This window comes from Gouania willdenowi, chromosome 24, assembly GCF_900634775.1.
Source record: "Gouania willdenowi chromosome 24, fGouWil2.1, whole genome shotgun sequence".
In the NCBI taxonomy this organism is placed as follows: domain Eukaryota; kingdom Metazoa; phylum Chordata; class Actinopteri; order Blenniiformes; family Gobiesocidae; genus Gouania; species Gouania willdenowi.
The window spans coordinates 17,035,813-17,055,195 of record NC_041066.1 but is presented as its reverse complement, the minus strand read 5'-3'; the positions used below and the strand labels follow the sequence as shown (position 1 = coordinate 17,055,195).

General features: G+C 36.7%; 1 protein-coding gene across 11 annotated transcripts in view; it reads left to right on the top strand.

Moving 5' to 3' along the window:
* The window catches only part of LOC114457508 (clathrin coat assembly protein AP180), a 30,875-nt gene extending 19,832 nt beyond the window's left edge, over positions 1-11,043 (top strand). For 3 of the 11 annotated variants that reach the window (XM_028439413.1, XM_028439418.1, XM_028439412.1), the window contains 7 exons: positions 1,408-1,470; positions 3,539-3,625; positions 4,809-4,870; positions 7,000-7,053; positions 7,199-7,282; positions 7,657-7,769; positions 9,666-11,043. In XM_028439413.1, coding sequence (XP_028295214.1) covers positions 1,408-1,470; positions 3,539-3,625; positions 4,809-4,870; positions 7,000-7,053; positions 7,199-7,282; positions 7,657-7,743 — 437 coding nt within the window. In that variant the 3' untranslated portion in view covers positions 7,744-7,769; positions 9,666-11,043. The remainder of the gene's footprint in view (positions 1-1,407; positions 1,471-3,538; positions 3,626-4,808; positions 4,871-6,999; positions 7,054-7,198; positions 7,283-7,656; positions 7,770-9,665) is intronic. The other 8 variants (XM_028439414.1, XM_028439415.1, XM_028439419.1 and 5 more) reach the window with 8 other exon arrangements.
* Positions 11,044-19,383: the final 8,340 nt, after the last annotated feature.

Here is a 19,383-nt window from a genome sequence, read left to right as displayed (position 1 = left end):
TTTTGAAAAGAAAGAAAGAATGGATAAATGCAATTCTTTCTTTTACCAATGATATCCTATAGGAAAGGTGTGGATTTACATCTGATGGACTGATCTACAGTCAGCTAATGAAGTCTGTGTCAGAAACTCTCTGTAACGCAGACGGATGAACTAATTTCATTCATTTATTCATCCATTCATTCATACATACACAGCTATAGTGATGCTGATGGTCTCAGCAGGAACATACTACAATGCAACAATGTGCTCTTATCCCAGTGTGTGTGTGATAAAGTGAGGAGGACTACCTGAATAGAAACCAGGGTTAGGGTCAATTACATTTTTCAGTGACAATTATGTTTTCAATCACAGTTCAACTATGATTACAGTGACCAACATTTTTTCCAATTACAATTAAATGACAATTATTTTTAACCTAATAAAATTTAACCTTCCTCTTGTGTTAGCTTTCTGTTAGCATGATAACGGGTCCTAAATCAGCTGTGAAATACACTAAAAACAAATATCTATCATCTAATTTCTTCTTATCTATTGGTTACCTTGTTAGGCGTCTGAACCTGAATCATTTTTTTTAAACACATTTTAATAATTGTTAACTGCATGTGTGTAGAACTGTACATAGAACTGTAACATAGTTCCCCAGTTCTGCGTTAAATTATAATTGTACATTTTTATAGAATTTTCATGGCAATTATATTTACAAAGTCAATTATCTAAATTCAATTACAATTTAATTATAATTACGACATAATTGTAATTAATTATCAATTAGGCAATTACAATTATAATTGACCCCAACCCTGATAGAAACTCGTCTGTGATGTAATAAAGTGAAACTGTCCGTTTAACATCCCATGGATTCATATTGTAATCTCACGCTTTTTACGCATTAACTGTGTAACGTTCGTCCTGCTTTTTTCTGCAGCAACAGTGTTGTTTTTGGTTTGAATTATGGATTTGAATTCTTAATATTTTTAAAGAAGTATTCCTCAGTTGTGACGTAAGTTGCTCTACACAGTTCTCTTGGATTGTGATTGGTCTGATGCTGCGATCTCCGCGCACTGAAATCTTAAGTAAAATGTTTATATCTCGCTTCGTAGCACGGGGGCTCTCTGACAGGGAATGTTTGGTAAGGTGAAGCTCGCTAAAGGAAATATATCCCGGATATACTTATCCAGCTTTGTAGTACAGGCCCTATGTATTCATCATTATTTTCCCAGTACGTGATTCTGACTGTTTTGTTTTTTCCTTCACTTTCAGCCCTGCTTCTCTAACTGTAACATTTTGTCTGGCTGAAGGCTGATTGTTCCCCTTGTTTGCTCTCATGCTGCGATGGAATCGGATCATTCTCCTCTATAACCTGCCGTGGTTTGGATGAATTTTTTTGGGGGGGGTTTAACCTCACAGAGTCCACGGGAGGAGACGCACCACCAGCAGCAGCTGCTGCCCCTGCTGCTGAGCTGATGTCAGGTAATATCATTCCTTATTATAATAAAAATGCTGTTGTAACCAGTGGTGAGTTCTGGTTTTTGGGGTGAGGGCCTGTTTGTAATACATCGGTTTTAAAATCATTATTCCTTACATGGTTATATGGATCTATTTTACTGCAAACAAACCCATGCTAACACCAGGGTTGGGGTCAATTACATTTCTCCAATTGCAATTACATCTTCAATTAGCCATGTTCAATTACAACTCAATTAGGAACATGGCATTTTTTCCAAATACAATTAAAATGATTAGTTTTCCCCCTGAAAGTCAATTAAAGTTACGTTCGAAATTACCAAAGTTCAATTATAATTAATCACAATTACTGAGCCTGTATAACATAAGCCCATAAAACATAACCTTCCTCTTGTGTTAGCTTTCTGTTAGCATCTCTTATGATAATGGGTCAGTTTTGACCCATGTCTTAAATCAGCTGTAAAATACATCCTCTTTGTTTTTCATCTCTTGGTTTCCTTGTTGGGCTTACTTATCCATGAAAACATTAATATTAATATTTTTGGTGTGGGTCAGTATACTCCATGATTTATTTATTTTTTTTAATGGTAAAATGATCCTGAAGAGAACTGACAGATAGTAGTAAAGGTTGATATGAAACATATTTTAATAATTGTTAACTACGTAAATGTAAGCCAAAACTGTAACATGGTTCCTCAGTTTTACATTTAATTAAATTGTATTGAACTGTTTCTTTTTTTTTTAGAATTTCCATGAAAATCCATTGAAGTTTCCATAGAATTACCATTACAAAGTCAATTATCTAAACTCAATTACATTCAAACCCCAACCGTGGCAAACACACATTTGTCCTGCAGTAAAACGTGTCATTTGGGTCGATCTGTGAAAGCTGAACAAATGAATATGTTTCATATCTTACTTATCACCAATAGATTTGTCAAATGTGTGTCCATGTGTACCGTAAAAAGATGATTTTACTTGTTTTTTGCAGTGTATTGTATCCCTTGTATATCCCTTCATTATAATAATAATAATAATAATAATGCTGAAAATAAGCTTTAATATCTTTAAATGACAGATTAGTCCACTTTTGTTTCACCATTGTTTCTATTGGATTGGCTCATGTTATTTCAGGCACAACCCAAAGCTTTAGCTATGCAATAAGAGCTCTGCATCAGCTGTTTATCATGTGCAACAGTTCTGCTTCAAAGCCTGACAGTCTTTTCCCTCTCTCTCTTTTATTCACGGTCTCGTCGTCACTCCTTTGAACCCTCCCTGCCTTTCACCCTCTCCTCTTACATCTGCTCTGCTGTTTCACCATCCTCACTCTCTCTCTCTCTCTCTCTCTCTCTCTCCTCTCCTCCTCGCTCTCTTTTTTCTCCATCTGGCTCTTGGGCTGGCTCATTTCTTGCTTCCTGCCGTTTGATTGGGTGAGTTTCCTCGCTCTCTCAACACGCTGATTTCCCACAGTGCACTGCATTGCAGTGGTTGCACTGCAAGCTCGGCTGCTCTGTCCCCTCCACAACTAAATGCTCGATGGTTGGAACGAATAGCAGTGATACCCAAACCTCGACTTTTAATAACAACGCCATTGTTGCTCATTTTAGTTGCTGCGCTTTTGTCTTCTGCATATTTCCAGCTGCATTCAACAACAAAAATGAAAAAGAAATCCAATTAAGTTAATAGTTATTCTTAATATTTTGTTTAATAATATGATACAGTATTAGATATACGCACATATAAATGTTTAGGTTGTCACACTACTATTTACTTTCAGTGAATTTGAAATCACTGCAGATGTCTCCTGTTACAAACAGCAGAATGAGAGTCCGTTATTTTAAGTTTCTCCTCCCCATTTTGTTTTTTTTGTTTTTTGTTTTTTTTTTTATCCATCCAATATCTGTGCAATATCCTACGGTTTCCTCATCTCCCTGTTGTCATGGAGACATCTGTTAGTCGTCATGGTAATCCGTCATGACGGAGTGTTAGGGTAGGTTGCACAGAAGGATGCTAATATATCCCTCCCTTCTCCATGCTCTTCCTCCCTTATATCTCCCTCCATTCCTTGCTGTAGTATTTGATGGCTTAGGGGATGTAATGAAGCCCACTGTGTCCCCTCAGGCCGGGGATGTTGACACCTCCATGGCTAACATGGCAAGTAGTAAGTAGTCCTTTAGACATAGAGATTTACCAACAGTTCCAAGACATGGATAAACATGGAGAAATGTGCTTTGTGTGCCTTCCGGTTTACAGAAATGTGATAAGAGTACTGGTGTGATAGATTTAATCTCAATAAGCATGGATTAATGCTGTTCAGCATTTAAAATAATGACCAATCATTAACACAGGAAAGAACAAAGGGATTTGTGTATTTTTGTTGTCATTTTGTGTTTTTATATAATTCATGTTTTTTTGGAGTCATTTTGTAAGTTTTTATTGAGTCATTTTATTGTTTTTTGTGTGTTTTTAGAATTACTTTAGTCATTTTTGGGGGGGTTTGTGTTAATGGAGCCATTTTGTGCATTTTTATTGTCATTTTTTTTTTTTTTTAGCCATTTTGTGTGTTTTCCTGTCATTTTGTGTGTTTTTAGAGTAATTTTGTGCATCTTTGTTGTCATTTTGTGGGTTTTTGGACCATTTTAGTGTTTTTTTTTTTGTCATTTTGTGATTCCAGAATAATTTTGTCCATTTGGATTTCCTTATTTGTCTCTCAGTTTGTGTATTTGCCATTTTGTGTATTTTTGTAGTCTTTTTGTGCGTTCACTTTTGGTGGGGCTGCACAAAATTAGACCGATTGCCACATGTGGCCCCCAGGCTGCCAGTTGCTCCTGAACTAGAACATGCAGAATGGGGGCTCTTTAATACTGTACTTTAGTCTTTAGTCTAGCAGGCAACCTGTTTATTTAGCCTTTGCAAATTCATTGTTGTAATGATACTTTTTGAGCTCTCATAGTGCATACAGTATTTCTTTATTTTTCACCCACTGAGAAAATCACCAAACCAAACCATCTCCAGCCAAACAATCTCAAAATAAACTTAAATTAATAAATAACTAAGGCCAAACAAATGCATGCAAAATGATTTAACTCGTGTCACTGCAGCCTAGATTTGGCAAATATAGCAAACAGTCAAACATCGTGGAAAAGCACCTTTAGTGATGCCACTGGGTGCAACTTAAAGTGTGTTGTATCGTATCCTTCAAATCTATCAGTTCAAACATTTTTCATTTTAATTGAATGGGTGATTAATGGAGGATCACTGTTTAAGTATTTTTTTTGTGTGTGTGTGTCTCATTTGAAAGCACATTTTGCAGTACTTTTTGTCTCTTTCTTTTCAAATTTCAGATCTGACGATGGGAACAGCAGCAGCCCCTCAGGTAGCTCCCCCTAGTTGGGGTGCTCCCATGGTAAATGTTGTCTGTGACTTATAGCATGGAGTGGAGCCGCATGGCAGCGAGAGACAAACTGACAAGCTGACAGGGCATCCTCAGTAACAACCATTATGAGCAATACCTTCATCAGACTGTCCAGGTTTTGGCTGTAACAGGACCTCATGGTCCATCCTTTAGACCAGTGTTTCTCAAATGGGGGTCCACGATGACACTACAGGGGGTACTTGAGTGAGAGAGAGAGAGAGAGAAAGAGGAAAATGTTTATCTTTCGTTAAAAATGACAATCATACTAAATATCACCAGCAACTCACAAAACGACAATAAAAACACACAAAATAAGATAGAAATATACTGAATAATAAAAACGACAAAGAACAACAAAATATACAAAATGACACCAAAACACATGCACTAAGAGAGAAAGATACTTACTATTACCAGCAACAAACAAAATGACAACAAAGACACACGAAATGAGAGAAAAATATACAAGATCATGAGAAAATACACAAAAATAACAGAAACACACAAAACGACATGAGAAACAACCAAAACGACATGAGAAACAACCAAAACGACACCAAAAACACACACACTGAGAGAGAATAATTTAAATAATACCAACAACACACAAAAATGACAACGAAAAACAACAAATAGGAGAAAATATAATGAATAATAAAAAGAACCGACAAACAACAACAGAATACACAAAATGACACAAAAAACACAAAATGATGATAGAAATGATCTTGATTGGAACATGAACTAGAAATTCAAGGATCATTCTTAGTCCCTCACCAGGTGGGAGATGACCATCAATGATAAAAACTAAAGAAAACATTTTATTCAGGAAGCATTAAATACTGTTTCATTTCCTTTTTACAAAGTTAGATTCTTTAAAATGTGTGTTATCACTCATTAATTCCATCACAATGCTCTATAGTTGTTTGTTTATAGTAGGGCTGGGAAAAAAATGTATTTAATTGATTCATCGAATTTATAGATAAAAACAATTTTTATTTTGCAATTTTGAGCTTTAAAAAAAAAAAAAAAATTCTTTATTTTTTTAATACATTTTTTTTTTTTCACGTTCCATCCTTGTCGGTTACCGTAGCGCAATGTGAGCTCGCCCCCTCTTTGTTTACGTTTGTTTACCCTTTGAGTAGGCTATATGTGTGCCACAGGCATGTTTGTTTTATTCGCACTATGCTGAGATGCTAAGGGAAGAATTTTTTTTTTTTTTAATTGTAATGTTATATGTTATAAAATATGTAGTTATCTGATTTCTTAATCAGAAAATTTAAGCTACTGTGAAGTTGCTGTTGCACTTTTGCTTAAACCTGGGTTAAAGCTTGAAACTGTTGAATGACAGAGCCTTATTTACTTTTTATTTTGGGATTGTTTTATGCATTTTAACTCTTGAGGACAATCACAGCAATAAAGTTGCACTTTTGACAACACATCTGATGTCTGCAGACATTTTTAAGTGCATTGAAAAAAAATAAAATGGAAAAATGTAATTGAAATTTTTCCTTAAAAAATTGGAGATTTTTTAGGCAAAATTGCCCAGCCCTACTATATAGTATTCTGAGCAAAGTGTTGTAGCTAGACAAAGGGGATACTTGCATTCAAAGGGAAGAGAAAGGGGGTACTTGAGCCAAAAAAGGGTGAAAACCACTGCTTTAGACAAAGGCAGATGCTTTAGGATCTAACGTGAATCTCTGATATCTTTGGAACGTCACACTAGAGGCTGATGAAGGATAATGCTATTTACAAACGCTGTTGCTTGAAAACTAGCTTCTCCTTCTTCTCTTAAAACACGATTTGCACCCTTAAGAGCTTAAATATCATGTTTGCATATTTATTTTTAAGATTACTCTCCTTCTGAAGGCCATGTGCTTCCTCTCTGCCCTTCATCCCCTGTGCATGTGGTTGTAAAGTTTAGTTTATTGTTATGTTGTGGTGGCTCCATCATGGGCGTGTCTGTCTTTGACGCGTCTCTTTCTCCGTACCTTGCTCGATATCATTTATGTTTCCTTGTGTTGTGTTTGATTTGTGTCTGCAGCATATCTGTCCCACCTGTTTGTAGTTTAGTAACATCCCAACTCCTCCTGTCCATTCCCTGCCCTCCACACCTTTAGACTCCACCCATGGGTGTCTGTCCTTTTATGGGGACTTACCCCAGCTTCACCATGGTAAGACTACCAGTCTGGTCCAATCCAGAAATGTCCATGTGGAACATTACTGGATGTAGTTGGACAGTTGTCCCGTTATAATAAGGGTTGGCAGTTTTATCACAGTCTCTTTTTTTTCTCCTCTTCCTGTGTTTCTTTGATCCAGGCCGGAGCACCAGGAGCTGGAGCTCCCATGATGCCGATGGTCAGGCCCGGCTTCCCAGCAGCAGGAGTGACACCCGGAGCCCCGGTGAGCAGCTAATTCCTTATGTTTTTTCAATGTATGTATTTATTTTAATATGTTTTTTAATAATTTATTTTGTTTTATTTTACTTTTGTTTTGTTTTCCCATTTCTTTTTCTTTTTTCCTTCATTTATCCTCACCTGGTTTCCTTTATGAATAACATCACTTTGCTAAAGTAATATATTTGTGGCTAAAATACGCTAAGATCTGCTATTATTAAAATATTATCGTTACTATCTGTCAATCACAACACAATATGGATACAGCTATAAGAATTTTAGAAAATGTAATCAGTTGAAAATGTACCAGTTGTCTACTTTGAAAATAAAAAATAAGTTTAATAATTACGCTGGAGTGCTAAAGTGATGGTTTTCCTACAGATGTCTCCTGGAGTGGCTCAAAGCCCGAGAAAGCCCCCGCCCCCGAGGAACGCCCTGGATGACCTTAACATTAAGGACTTCATGTAGACTGAGTGACCCCTAAGTACCCAAAGGTTTCTGTTCATTTACTCAAAATAGGAAATAGCTGCAATATAACTGTCAACTTTGATGTTGTTTTTAATGAAACAGATGAAAGTGTTACAAGAGAACCAACACATTGAGTTTGAAGTATATTACAAGGCATCTTTAGTAAAGTTTTGTTTTTAAAAATAATAGCTGGATTTTAACCCTAATTAAGACAAAGATGACATTATTACCTACGCCAAGGTGGTAATATTTTCACCAGCGTTTATTTACTTTGTTGTTTGTTTGACTTTTAGCAGGATTACGTCAATACTACAAAATGGGTTTTGACCTATTTTTTTTTTACCAATGAGAAGGAAGATTCCATTATACTTTGGAAGGTTTTCGGATCACCACACTGATTGTGGATCAGTTTTAAAAATCAATGGCAAAATTAAAGGCACACCGCTGACTTTTTGACCTAAAGAGTTGACCCATATGAGTTATTTTAAATGATTCCTCAGGCCAATATGCAGCGCTTGACAGTATCAGTCCTTCAAGCGGGGCTACCCTCTTTAAATACCGCCCATGTAAGTTTGGAGAGACGGACCGTCTTTGGTCAGGTCATGTGACCTGGAGAATGCCTGGAGAACGTATCACTTTACGGCACACAGGCTCTGATATACTCATAGAGATAAGGCTTTTGTTATATTTCTCTGCCTGTTCGACTCCTGGTCATGGCCGAGGCAAGCATAAAGTTTAAAACTGCTTCTGAGGAGGCTAAAAAGAAGCCGCAGAGACCTGGCCCCCTCCGCCGCCCCGCCTTCAGCTTGGCGCCGAACACGCAGAGTCGGCCGTCCCCTGTCTGCCCCCCGGCGAAGGGGGCCGACAATGGCGGCGAGGCCAGGGAGTAGGGGGGAGCGCCACCGACGCGGCAAGGAGCCCGGCGTTGGGGAGAGGAGGGCGTTTAGTGGCAGCTGCTCCTCCAGCCCATAGACTTTAGCCGCAGTGCGAGCCCAGCCCTGATTCGTAACCCCAACCCGACCGACCCAGCCCTTAGAGCCAATCCTTATCCCGAAGTTACAGGTCAACTACTGTCTGCATACACAATCAAAAGACAAGGGAGGCTGGCCCAACTGATTGTTTGTTGATTTTTGTGACAGTGCTGCGGCGCTTGTGGCCACTAGGGGCGCTCGACGTGAAATGTACAGGTCTACCGCCCCTAGTGGCCAAAAGTTACACTCCATTTGACTCCATTAGTTCCTCAATTACTCAACCAAGTTAAATACAGATCAGACACGGATTGTACATTTCATCACGATTTGTTGGAAGTAATGGGCTGTCCATATATTTGGACCTACTCTATCATTATTAATGGATACTTTAATGGATACTTAAATACTGTATACATTTCTTCCGAGCCTCTAAAGCAAGGGTGTCAAACTTATTTTAGTTTAGTAGAGGCCAAATACAGAGCATTTTGACCTTAAGTTTTGGGGGAAAAGAGCAAAATTAATTTTTGGAAAAATTGAGAGTTCTTTCAACAATTTGAGATTAAAAATAATTGCCATCCTTTGATATAAGAATTGGAAAACTGAGCTCTGCAAATATTGTGGATTTTAATTGATTTTTTGTATTTGAATCTGAGATATCTAAGACTAAATTAGTTGGTAATCTACAAAATGTTTAATGTTTTTCCTATCATTTTTACTTTCTCGAGTTGGCCGAATTTGGCCCCTGTGCCTTGAGTATGACACATGTTCTTTAAAGTGATCATGATTCCATGATCAGGATCACTGATGCAGAGAATATTTGGCGTTTGCGCTCTCTGTTTGCTCTTGTTTTCCTAATATATCCTAAGCCTACATTGAGATATGTGTGTTGTTGTTGTTTTTTCACTGAAAGCATTTTGGTTATGCTCTCCTTTTTGTTTCCATCCTTTTCAGGTTTGTTGTTGTGTCTGGAGCTCTGTGGATGTCTGCACCCCACCTCTCTCTCTCTCTCTCTCTCTTTGCTGCCCCTTCAGTCAACCAGCCATCAACTCTTTGGTCCTCTTTGAACCTCCTCCATTCAACGGCATCCTCTAAAAAATTTAAAAAAAAAACACCCGTTGTCCTATTTATCTAATGTTGTAGCACAACTGTGAATGTGAACTCTAGATTAAACAGAATTTTGTTTCGGTGTGTGTGGGTATGTATCAGTGTTAATCTTTACTTAATATACTGAAAAAAAAGCTACAAAAACAAATAAATGTGTATTTAGATTCATCCTCGGATTTTGGCGTATCAGGTGACTTGGAATGATGGATATGTGTTTGTTTTTTTGCGCATCTCCCAGATGAGGACTGTGTTGTTATATGTGGACTGTGTTCGGTGTAACTTCACTGGCCATCCTAACCCCCTCCACCACCCCCCACCCCTTCGACCCTGTCGTCTGAATTGATGCTCAGCTATGTCTAATGTCATAAAAGACTTGGTTGTATCTATATCTGCTTGGCCATCCTTCTGCCCACAGCTGTCTTCTTCAAGTTTTGGGGAAACTATTCCCAATCGAAAAGTACCTTAATGCAACTTGCACTGCAAATCCGGATATATCATTTTGAACACATCGATCGAACAGTGGTCAGGTTTGTTTTTACTTATTTTTTTAGGGATTTGTATGAGACGTACAAATCTGTGAACTGTGTTCCAATTGACATATGCATTTTAGACTTCAAAAGAGTATTTTTCTTTACCTTTTTACTCTTAGTTAAAGACATAAATAACTTTAGGTGAAGTTAGAATATAGGAAAGTCACCACTCCCTTATCAGCTTTAAAGGGTTGTTGGTAGAATTATTCAGATTGCATGTTGTTGCGCCCTTTGCTGGTGTGGAGTGATATTGCACCATGATGTTTTAAAATCTCATATCATGTGAATTCCTAAAAAACCCCACAAAGCTAATTTATTTGTTCTATTTTAACTGTAGTTCCTGGGAAATTAAAATGAATAAGACAAGACAACATTTGAAGTCGTTTGTGTTGCAGCGAATTGTTTCTGAAGTCTGGGAGTCACTATTTGCTGGATGTTATGTGTGTTGTTTAACTCCAAACAGTGGCTGTAATCTAATCCATTGTGGCAAAAACAAAGTGTTGAAAGGAAAATAAAGACGACTGTGATACATGAAGGCAAAAACGTGGATAAATCTTGTAAAGTATAATTTAGATTTGGATTTTTTTTTTTGGGATTTTTTTTTTTTGATTATCATGGATGGCATCGTGCCACTTCTTCCCCCACCTGCATGTGAGTCCAAATGAGATGCAATAAAAGAAAAATACACTGATAAATCACAAGGGTGGCTCGTCACTTATCGTTGCACCATTGGAATTTAAAACCCTTTAACATTAGGTTTTGTTTTAAAAATCGGCTTTATCAATTCATTGGAAAAGGGTAAGATGGAAACATCACAAAAGGTTATTTGCAAAGTTGCAAACTCTGATAATTCTCGTACAATATCACATAAACTAATACAGTATTTGTGCAAATGATAAATACATCATGAAAATATAATTTCATGGTGGAAACTTTTTTTTTTTTTTAAATGTATTTGTTCATTTTCTTTGATTAATTATTTTATTCTGTACATAATTCTAAATGAATTTATGGGATCTGGTTGTAAGAAAAACAGCCAGCAGGTGACGCACTAGATGAATTTGAAAAATAACTTCAGTCTCAAAATACTTGTATTATGAATACACAAGGTATTAGCCACTGCTTTTCAAAATAAAATGCCAAAATAAACACAAATTACAAGTACTAATAAATAATCAAGATATTAAAATACTAATGATAATAAATCTAATTCCCAACAAATAAACAACTCTTCTTCTTCTTCTCTTTTCTTCTACTTCTTTGGTGTTTCTCTTCTTTTTCTTCTTCTTCTTCTCTTTGATGTTTCTCTTCTTCTTTTTGATGTTTCTCATCATCATCTTCTTCTTCTCTTTGATGTTTCTCTTCTTCTTTGTCTTCTTTTTGATGTTTTTCTTCTTCTTCTTTGTCTTCTTTTTGATGTTTTTCTCTTTTTTGTCTTCTTCTTCTTCTTCTTCTTCTTCTAGCACATTAAACTTTTTTAGATTTAGATAAAGCTGTTCCTTGCTGAATATTTGGATGCATAGGGCCCTATAACTATACCTATGCTAAACACCCGGCGCACCAGCCGAACCGGCACACCCGACACTATATGTTTTATCTTTAGCCTTTAGTTTTGATCAAATTCCAGAGTTTGAACTAAATACCATTTAAAACTGTTTTTAGGAACAGGAATACTGTGGAGAACTAGACCCAACAGTTACTTTTTACTTTACGTTCTCCTTTCTTATCACATTTCTCAGATTTCTCAATCATGGTTCCGTTCTAAACTGCCCGTATCCATCTTTGACTCCCTTTTTTGTTTGTTTTAAATCTATCTCTGTTTTTCCTCTGATATACAGTAAAGTCATCACACATCATCCACTCCCAACATAAAACACATAATAACTGCCAGTATTTACAGTGAGAACAGGTGGAGATTGTCGAAAGCTATGGAGTAAAGCAGTGGTGGCTTACTTTGGCTCACAATACCTCACTGTCTGTGGCTTTATTACAGTGTCTTGTTTCTTTCCAACAGTAAATTTTCCTTTTGGACAGATTTTTGTCATTTAACTGCAGGGGATTTACCCTCGAGTTTGAATCTGAGTGGAACACTGAAGCTCACGTCTGAAAACCAGATCTTGATCTAAGGTGGAGAGTTGCAAGATCAGATTACAAACAAATGCTACGTATAGGGAGTCAACAAATCTATGGTCAGTAGACTTCATAAACACAAGTATCATTGTCACAGGAAAGACATTTAGAAACACTAATGTGGATATGACACTTGAAAAGGTGATGCAGATTGGATTAAAGTAAATCATTTTAATGTGAGGAGATCAAAGTACATTTCCTGAAAAACACTTGTCTACAAAAATGAAACCTTAACATACTATTCAAAAATAACTTGCTGGATTTTTTACGCAGAAGTCAAGAAAACATCAAAGCGATCAGCAGATGCCTCTGAAGAAGACTGGCAGTTGACAGTCGAAACATGTCAAGAACTCAGAGTAAATTTCCGGTAAATCAGTTGTCTGAATAAATGAAACCTTAACATATTATTCAAAAAGAAGATAAAAAGACCTTGCTGGAATTATTACGCAGACGTCAAGGAAACATCAAAGCGATCAACAGATGCCTCTGAAGAAGGCTGGCAGTTGACAGTCGAAAAATGTCAGGAGATCAAAGTAAATTTCATGAAAAACAGTTATCTTAATAAATGAAACCTTTACAAATTATTCAAAAAGCAGACAAAAAGAACTTGCTGCAATTATCATTAAAATTACTTCTACTGAATAAAAACTGTCACCGAAACTTTTTCTTCTCATATAGTGGGTACTGCAAAAATATTGTGTTTTAAAAATAATCATACTATCTAACATTTAAAGAGTAAATACATGGCAATTCAAATGTATATATAAAAAAGATCTTAACTAAGAACCTTGCTAACCCTTGAGGTAATTCTTTTAAGTCCTGCTAATTCCTGTGCTCTGTTTGATCCCATCCCTGCACCATCAGGAGGAAATAAAGTTAAAAATACAAACCAGGCTTTCATGTAAAATCAGCAGACATGAGGTTGTTAGTTTTGGATTGACTAATTAAAAAAATTAATAACGTGCTGATGTAATACGACTGGTTTACTTTCAGTACAAACAGTGACGTCATGTCTCATAATATTTAAAAAGGCTAAAAGAGTTCATTAAACTCCCATAATACAGATTATCTGAACACAGCGACAATAAAAATAGCGTTAGTAACTCTATTTGAGGAAAAAACAAACATCTGGAGTACGGGTCACTTTACTTCCACTATTGTGGAATAAGGACAATTGTGTATCTACACTAATGGAAGTCTCTGGGTGGATACATGGCTTATTTGTGTGTGAAGTTTGCATGTTCTCTCCAGGAATACAAAGCACCATCTAATAACACTGATGTTAGGTGATTGGAGTGGGGATTTGTGTTTGCAATGGACTGGCGCCCTGCCTGGTGTGTCCTCCAGCCTAATGTCAGAGAGCTGGAGACAGGCACCAGCAGACCCATTCAGAAGATGAATGAATATAGTTGGAGTTGCTGTATCATCCTTTATTTACATATGGGGGGGGATAAATGATTTGAACCTTGGATTATTACAGCTGGACTGGATTTTAGAAGCAGATCTCAAAACCTGACTGCATTTTGGACGACAACTTATGTCCATTTCCTCTAATATTTTGCAATTTTATCAGATCACATTGAAGTTTTGGCAGAACATTCTTTTCTAAAAAAGCTACACAGAATTTTTTTTTATTATCCCTGCAGCAAAATCTATCAACGTCAAATAAACTGAGACAGTTTGGCAACGTTGAGCCTGTTTAATGCAGACATGTAAACATATAAGTCAAACTTCTCTCCGCTCTTTGTTATTCCTATCTTTATTTATGTCCTTGTGTGTCTGGCTTAGAATGTAGCCATCATTACTTTATTAGCAGTTTTTTGGTTTTTTTTATTATAACGATTTCTGTCAGAATGGTGCAATGGTTCAGCATTCTCTCACTTTTCCCATCATGCAACATATTTTAGGCTGAAACACCACCATATCATCAGCATTTGCCGTTTAGTTGGAGGAGACTGACTTCATATGTTACTATTGTTTCTATTCCATAAAGCAAGCACAAAAGGTGACGTGTGGACTGCAAAGTGCAATAATTCAGAACAGCAACAGTGTGTCGTGCACGCTGTATATCATGCAGACAAGTGCAGATAACATAATACAGACAACCCAAAGATAACAAACTGACAGCATCATCAATAACCAACCAGACACCAACTTTAAAAAAAAAAAAAAGAAAATTGATCTTAAAATGCACTCATTCACATGCACTGCAGTGATTTTTCTAATTCATAGACACTTAAACGTCGGAGCATTTAGCAAAAACATGAGTACACAAAATGGTCAAACATCAACCATATCTGAATATTATAGATTTTTTTATAGAAAAAAAAAAAAGGATCCTATAAAATGCTTTATTTTCTTCATTGCTTGCATTTGTATGATGATTATGTTGCTTTGTTTGGATTTTGTTGTTAATGCTAAACAGACTTATTTTTAGGAGAAGAGTGTAGTTCACAATATTTACAGCAGATGGCGCTGTAATACGATCATTATATGCAGACTTCCAGTATCAACGATATAATTATGTGCTTTTTATTTTCCTCAGACATACTGTATAAACTGGGTAGTGAAGGTAAAATCGGTATTAAGCGATGATTGGGTTTTAATGTGAAAATCATATTAGGAATTAAATGTTTAACGGGTTTTCCTTTTCATTAATTGTACAATAATGACAATGAAATGAGTTTAATCAAAGTAACTAACCTCTTTACAGCTCCTTTAGTTCAATAGCTCCCATTAGGAATCTTCATGATTGTGACTCGACATTTTGGGGACGGACACAAACCGGAAGCTGAGTCACGGACGGAATGAGTGACTTCCTGTTACAGCAGGTTTGTTCTCATTTGTTAAAAAAAAAGTTCTTTAGCTCGTCTGTGTGACAGATCTGAGATATTAAAATGTTTTATTTTTCTCTCTCTCTTTTTGCACTTCATTAATGTTAAATTGAAATTTAATTCTATTTAATATTAACATTATTTTAAAATAGAAAATTTCCCAGCCAAAAAAGCAAGTGAGAATGCTGAAGTGCAACTAGTTACACATTGTTGAGGAGTTTTTTTTATTTTAAATGGCTCAGATTTGGCTATTTAATTACTTCAAATACAATTGTGTGATTATTACAATGTAGATTAAATAAAGAATAGTTGAATCCTTTGCTATATGCATTCTGGCATAATCCCACTCGGGTTATTAACCTGCATGGTTTGCAGTTCAGCATATGAGTCAATCTCATTAGTGCTTGTGGGACGGTTGAGCAGGAGGACTTAAACCGCTAAGTGGACTCTAGTATTAGAGTTTCCCCAAGAAGCAATCCAGGGAGTCTGGCCAGAGCAAGGTAGTTTATCTGCATTCCAACAGGCCTTTCCTTTTGTTTGCTAATGATTCTTATCTTTATGAGAATAAAACATGCTGTTGTTGCTGTTCCATGCTCTTTAATCAGCAAACACTGGAAACATGGGATTTGTTCAATAAAGAAATCATATTTTGCATGGAGTGAAGAAATCACAACTCTATTATAGCAGAGGCCACAAAAATGTGATTGTATCACATTATCAACATTCAGGTCAGCTTTAGAGTAATGATCCTGATTTGGTCATTAATATATGGGGGAAAGGATTTTGTCATCATTTTTGTCTTTGTCTGGTTTTGTCAGTTTTTAGTCATTTTGTGTGTTTTTGTGGTCATTGTGTGTTTTTGTGTTCTTGTTGTAATTATGTATACTTTTCTGTCATTTTCTGCATTTTTGTTGTCGATTTCTGTATTTTCCTGCCATTTTGTGCAATTTAATGACAGTTTGTGTCTTTTGGAGCTATTCTGTAATGTGTTGTTGTTTTTTGTGTTTTTGTAGTCATTGTTTGTTTAAGTGCATGGCTGTTGTGTCTGTCTTTGTTGTCATTTAGTGTATTTTTGTACATTTTTGTGTACTTTGTGCATTTTTGCTGTCGATTTGTGTGTTTTGGGAGTCATTTTGTGCATTATGTCGAGTTGTACATTCCTTTCAACTTCTTGAAATACAATTTTTTGGGGGGCCCTGGGCCGCCAGGTGCCTATTTCTACTCTACATAATGAAATATCTTAAAAAAAAAAAAAAAGTAGTATTGATTGATCCAGGGTCCACAGCAAATCAAAACCTGTTCTAACCAAAGATGATCAAACTTTGGAAACAACAAGACAAACAAGGTTCCTGGGCGTGACAAATGCAAAAGAGGAGCCTGATAACCTGGTTTAGTGCCAAGCAGTGTTTGGTTGATGAAGTGAAACCAGTGGTGAAGTCTAATCCACAGTCACGAGTGATGAATCCTGCACCAATTCTAAAAGCTGCATGTTTTTAACACTCCTGTTGACAATGTCACATTAGGTAGTTAGTAAAGGAAGATCATCTTTTACCTATACTGTAATTGATGTGTGTAAGTGTGAATGAGAAGGATGATATAGAATCTAACGCCATCTGAGACCATCAGTGACTCTGGTGCAGCCATAAGCAAATTATTTACAGTCATCAATGTGGGTGGGACGATAGACTAAGTTCACACCAGTGGTGGACTGGGGCAAAAATTCAGCCCTGGAATTTTCTGTCCAGACTAGACCACTACATTATCAGCAAACATCACATAGAAGCCAATATCAAGTCAGTAATTCTCAACATGTGGCTTTTTACGTCTCAATTTTAATTGTTATTCCCTAAAAATACCCATTTTTACTTATTTACATTTTGCAACTTCCTTTTTTTACCCCTTTTCAAAAAGTTCTGACACTGGTTTCACTGTTTAGCTACCCATTGCCAATAAATATACCTTTTTTTTTGTTCTTTTTGACACTTTTATCCCAATTTTGTGCTTTCTTTAATTTTTTGGCCACTTTTCATCCAAATAGGCTAACTTTTGCCCAATAAATACCACTTGTTAAATTTTTTCCTGACGTTTTGCCTCTTTTTGTTCCACATTTTTGCCCTTTTTCACTATTGTTTGCCACCTTTTGCCCATTTATGCGAGCATTTGCCCTTACATACCATCTGGTTCCTCTTTATTTGTCCATTTTTTGGCCACTCTTGACTGCTTTTGGCCCATTTTTGGTCTACACTGTTTTCTTGGCACGTTTTTTGCAACTTTTGAACCATTCTTGGCCACCTGTTACCATGTCTGCCTCCACTCGCTTGTCAAACCCGCCCCCCCCCCAAAAAAAACCATAGTGGACCGGAATGCCAGATGGCCAGTCCACCTCTGGTTCACACTAAGATTTTATGTTGAAGTATTTAAGTTGTGATATCTTGTCAAACTATATATCGCCCTATCTTTCATTTTCAAAAGACATGCTTGTACCATTTTCTCACTATACTACTTCTGCTCTCATTGTGATGGTCTGGGTCCAGTAGAAGCCCCCTCCGTACCTATTAATCCACAACTGCCCTGCGTTTTAAATAGACTTTTTGTTAAGCTGTTCATTAATGGCTAGCTCAGGAGCTGGAGAGCTGTTCTCCATGCTATAAGTTTAGACCTGCTCTGGTGCACCAAGTATCTCATCCATCTTCATTCACGAGGCATTTAAATGTGAACCATGTCTCTCTCTTGTCGGCTGTGTTTCTTTCTCCATGTGCTTCATGTCTTTCGGTCCTGGTATCAAATATCTGAGTAATGTAATTATTAGTCTCGTGGTCTCAAGCACCACTAACTTTGGGCCTCTGTAGAGTTGACATGTTCTTTACTCTGGGTAAACAGTTTACTTCCACAGCCCATAGTTTCATATCAGTTTCTAAGTGACTCATTCCTGAAAGAAAATTTAGTTTGAAGAGGGAAAAAAATGCTTAAAATGTCCTTTTCCTGGAACGAGAGGCCAACAGGTGTGTTCAATATAAAGAAGAGAATTTATCGCTTCCTTTCACATTTTTATAGCCTGCAGGGTCATACCAAATCTTTATTTACTTGTTACTTTACAGGAATCATAAAGGGACATAACTCCAGAAAGACTCTTATCTTTTTGAACTGCCTTAACCCCTTGAAATCTAAAGGGGAAAATAGTTGAAGGTGTTAAAGGGACAAGGTGAGAAAAGGCAGGGGAGGAAGGCTTGAATACGGTTTGCTGTAATCCTCTAATGAACTTCCGCGTGTACTGTTACAATGCTGGAAACAAAGATCGAAAACCAAAAGAAAAAGAACAGGATTGAAAAGTGGAATCAAGCAATTATAGAAAATTAGGGGGATTGCAATAATTGTATAGTTATATAGTTGTATATATGTATTCATTTATTAATGACTGGGTTTATGTTGGACTTGGTGAAAACATTATGTTGCCTGAGATGTTGTATTCCAGAGCATTCAAGAATAAGTTTAGACTCCAAAAAATGAGTCAGTTTCTTAACGTGGGGATCTGTTTGGCATTCTGACAAGGGGTCGATCTAAAATCCCCCTCCAATTCTCTGATGTCGTCACACATCTGAAACCAAGCCAGCGTCATCCACTTGACAAGTCAGAGGTCAGGTCAGTACTGTAGCTATTTCACGGTAAGTCTCTCAACCAGTAAGCCTGAAACTGAGCCAGTTGTTGAATGGGGAAGAGGAGCCAGAGTCACTAATCTGCTGGGTTTCTTCATCCCAGTCTGACTATTATTACCATATGGAAAACTGAATCAAATTTGAGCTCAGCATCCTGCAAATTACATGGATTGTCAGTCTGACTTTAATTTATTGGTCCTTTTTAAAACTTAAAAAGTGCATAATTTGCTGACAATATATATGTATATATATTTACATTAAAGCTGAGCTCGTACAATATTAAAAAACAACAGAAAACACATTTATATCATTGCCATCTTAATATCTGATTATTTCAAGCATTTTGACAGTTTTTGATCTGAAAAATATGCTGATATCTCAAACATTCAAATCATTCCATGAAAGACAACCCCCATCT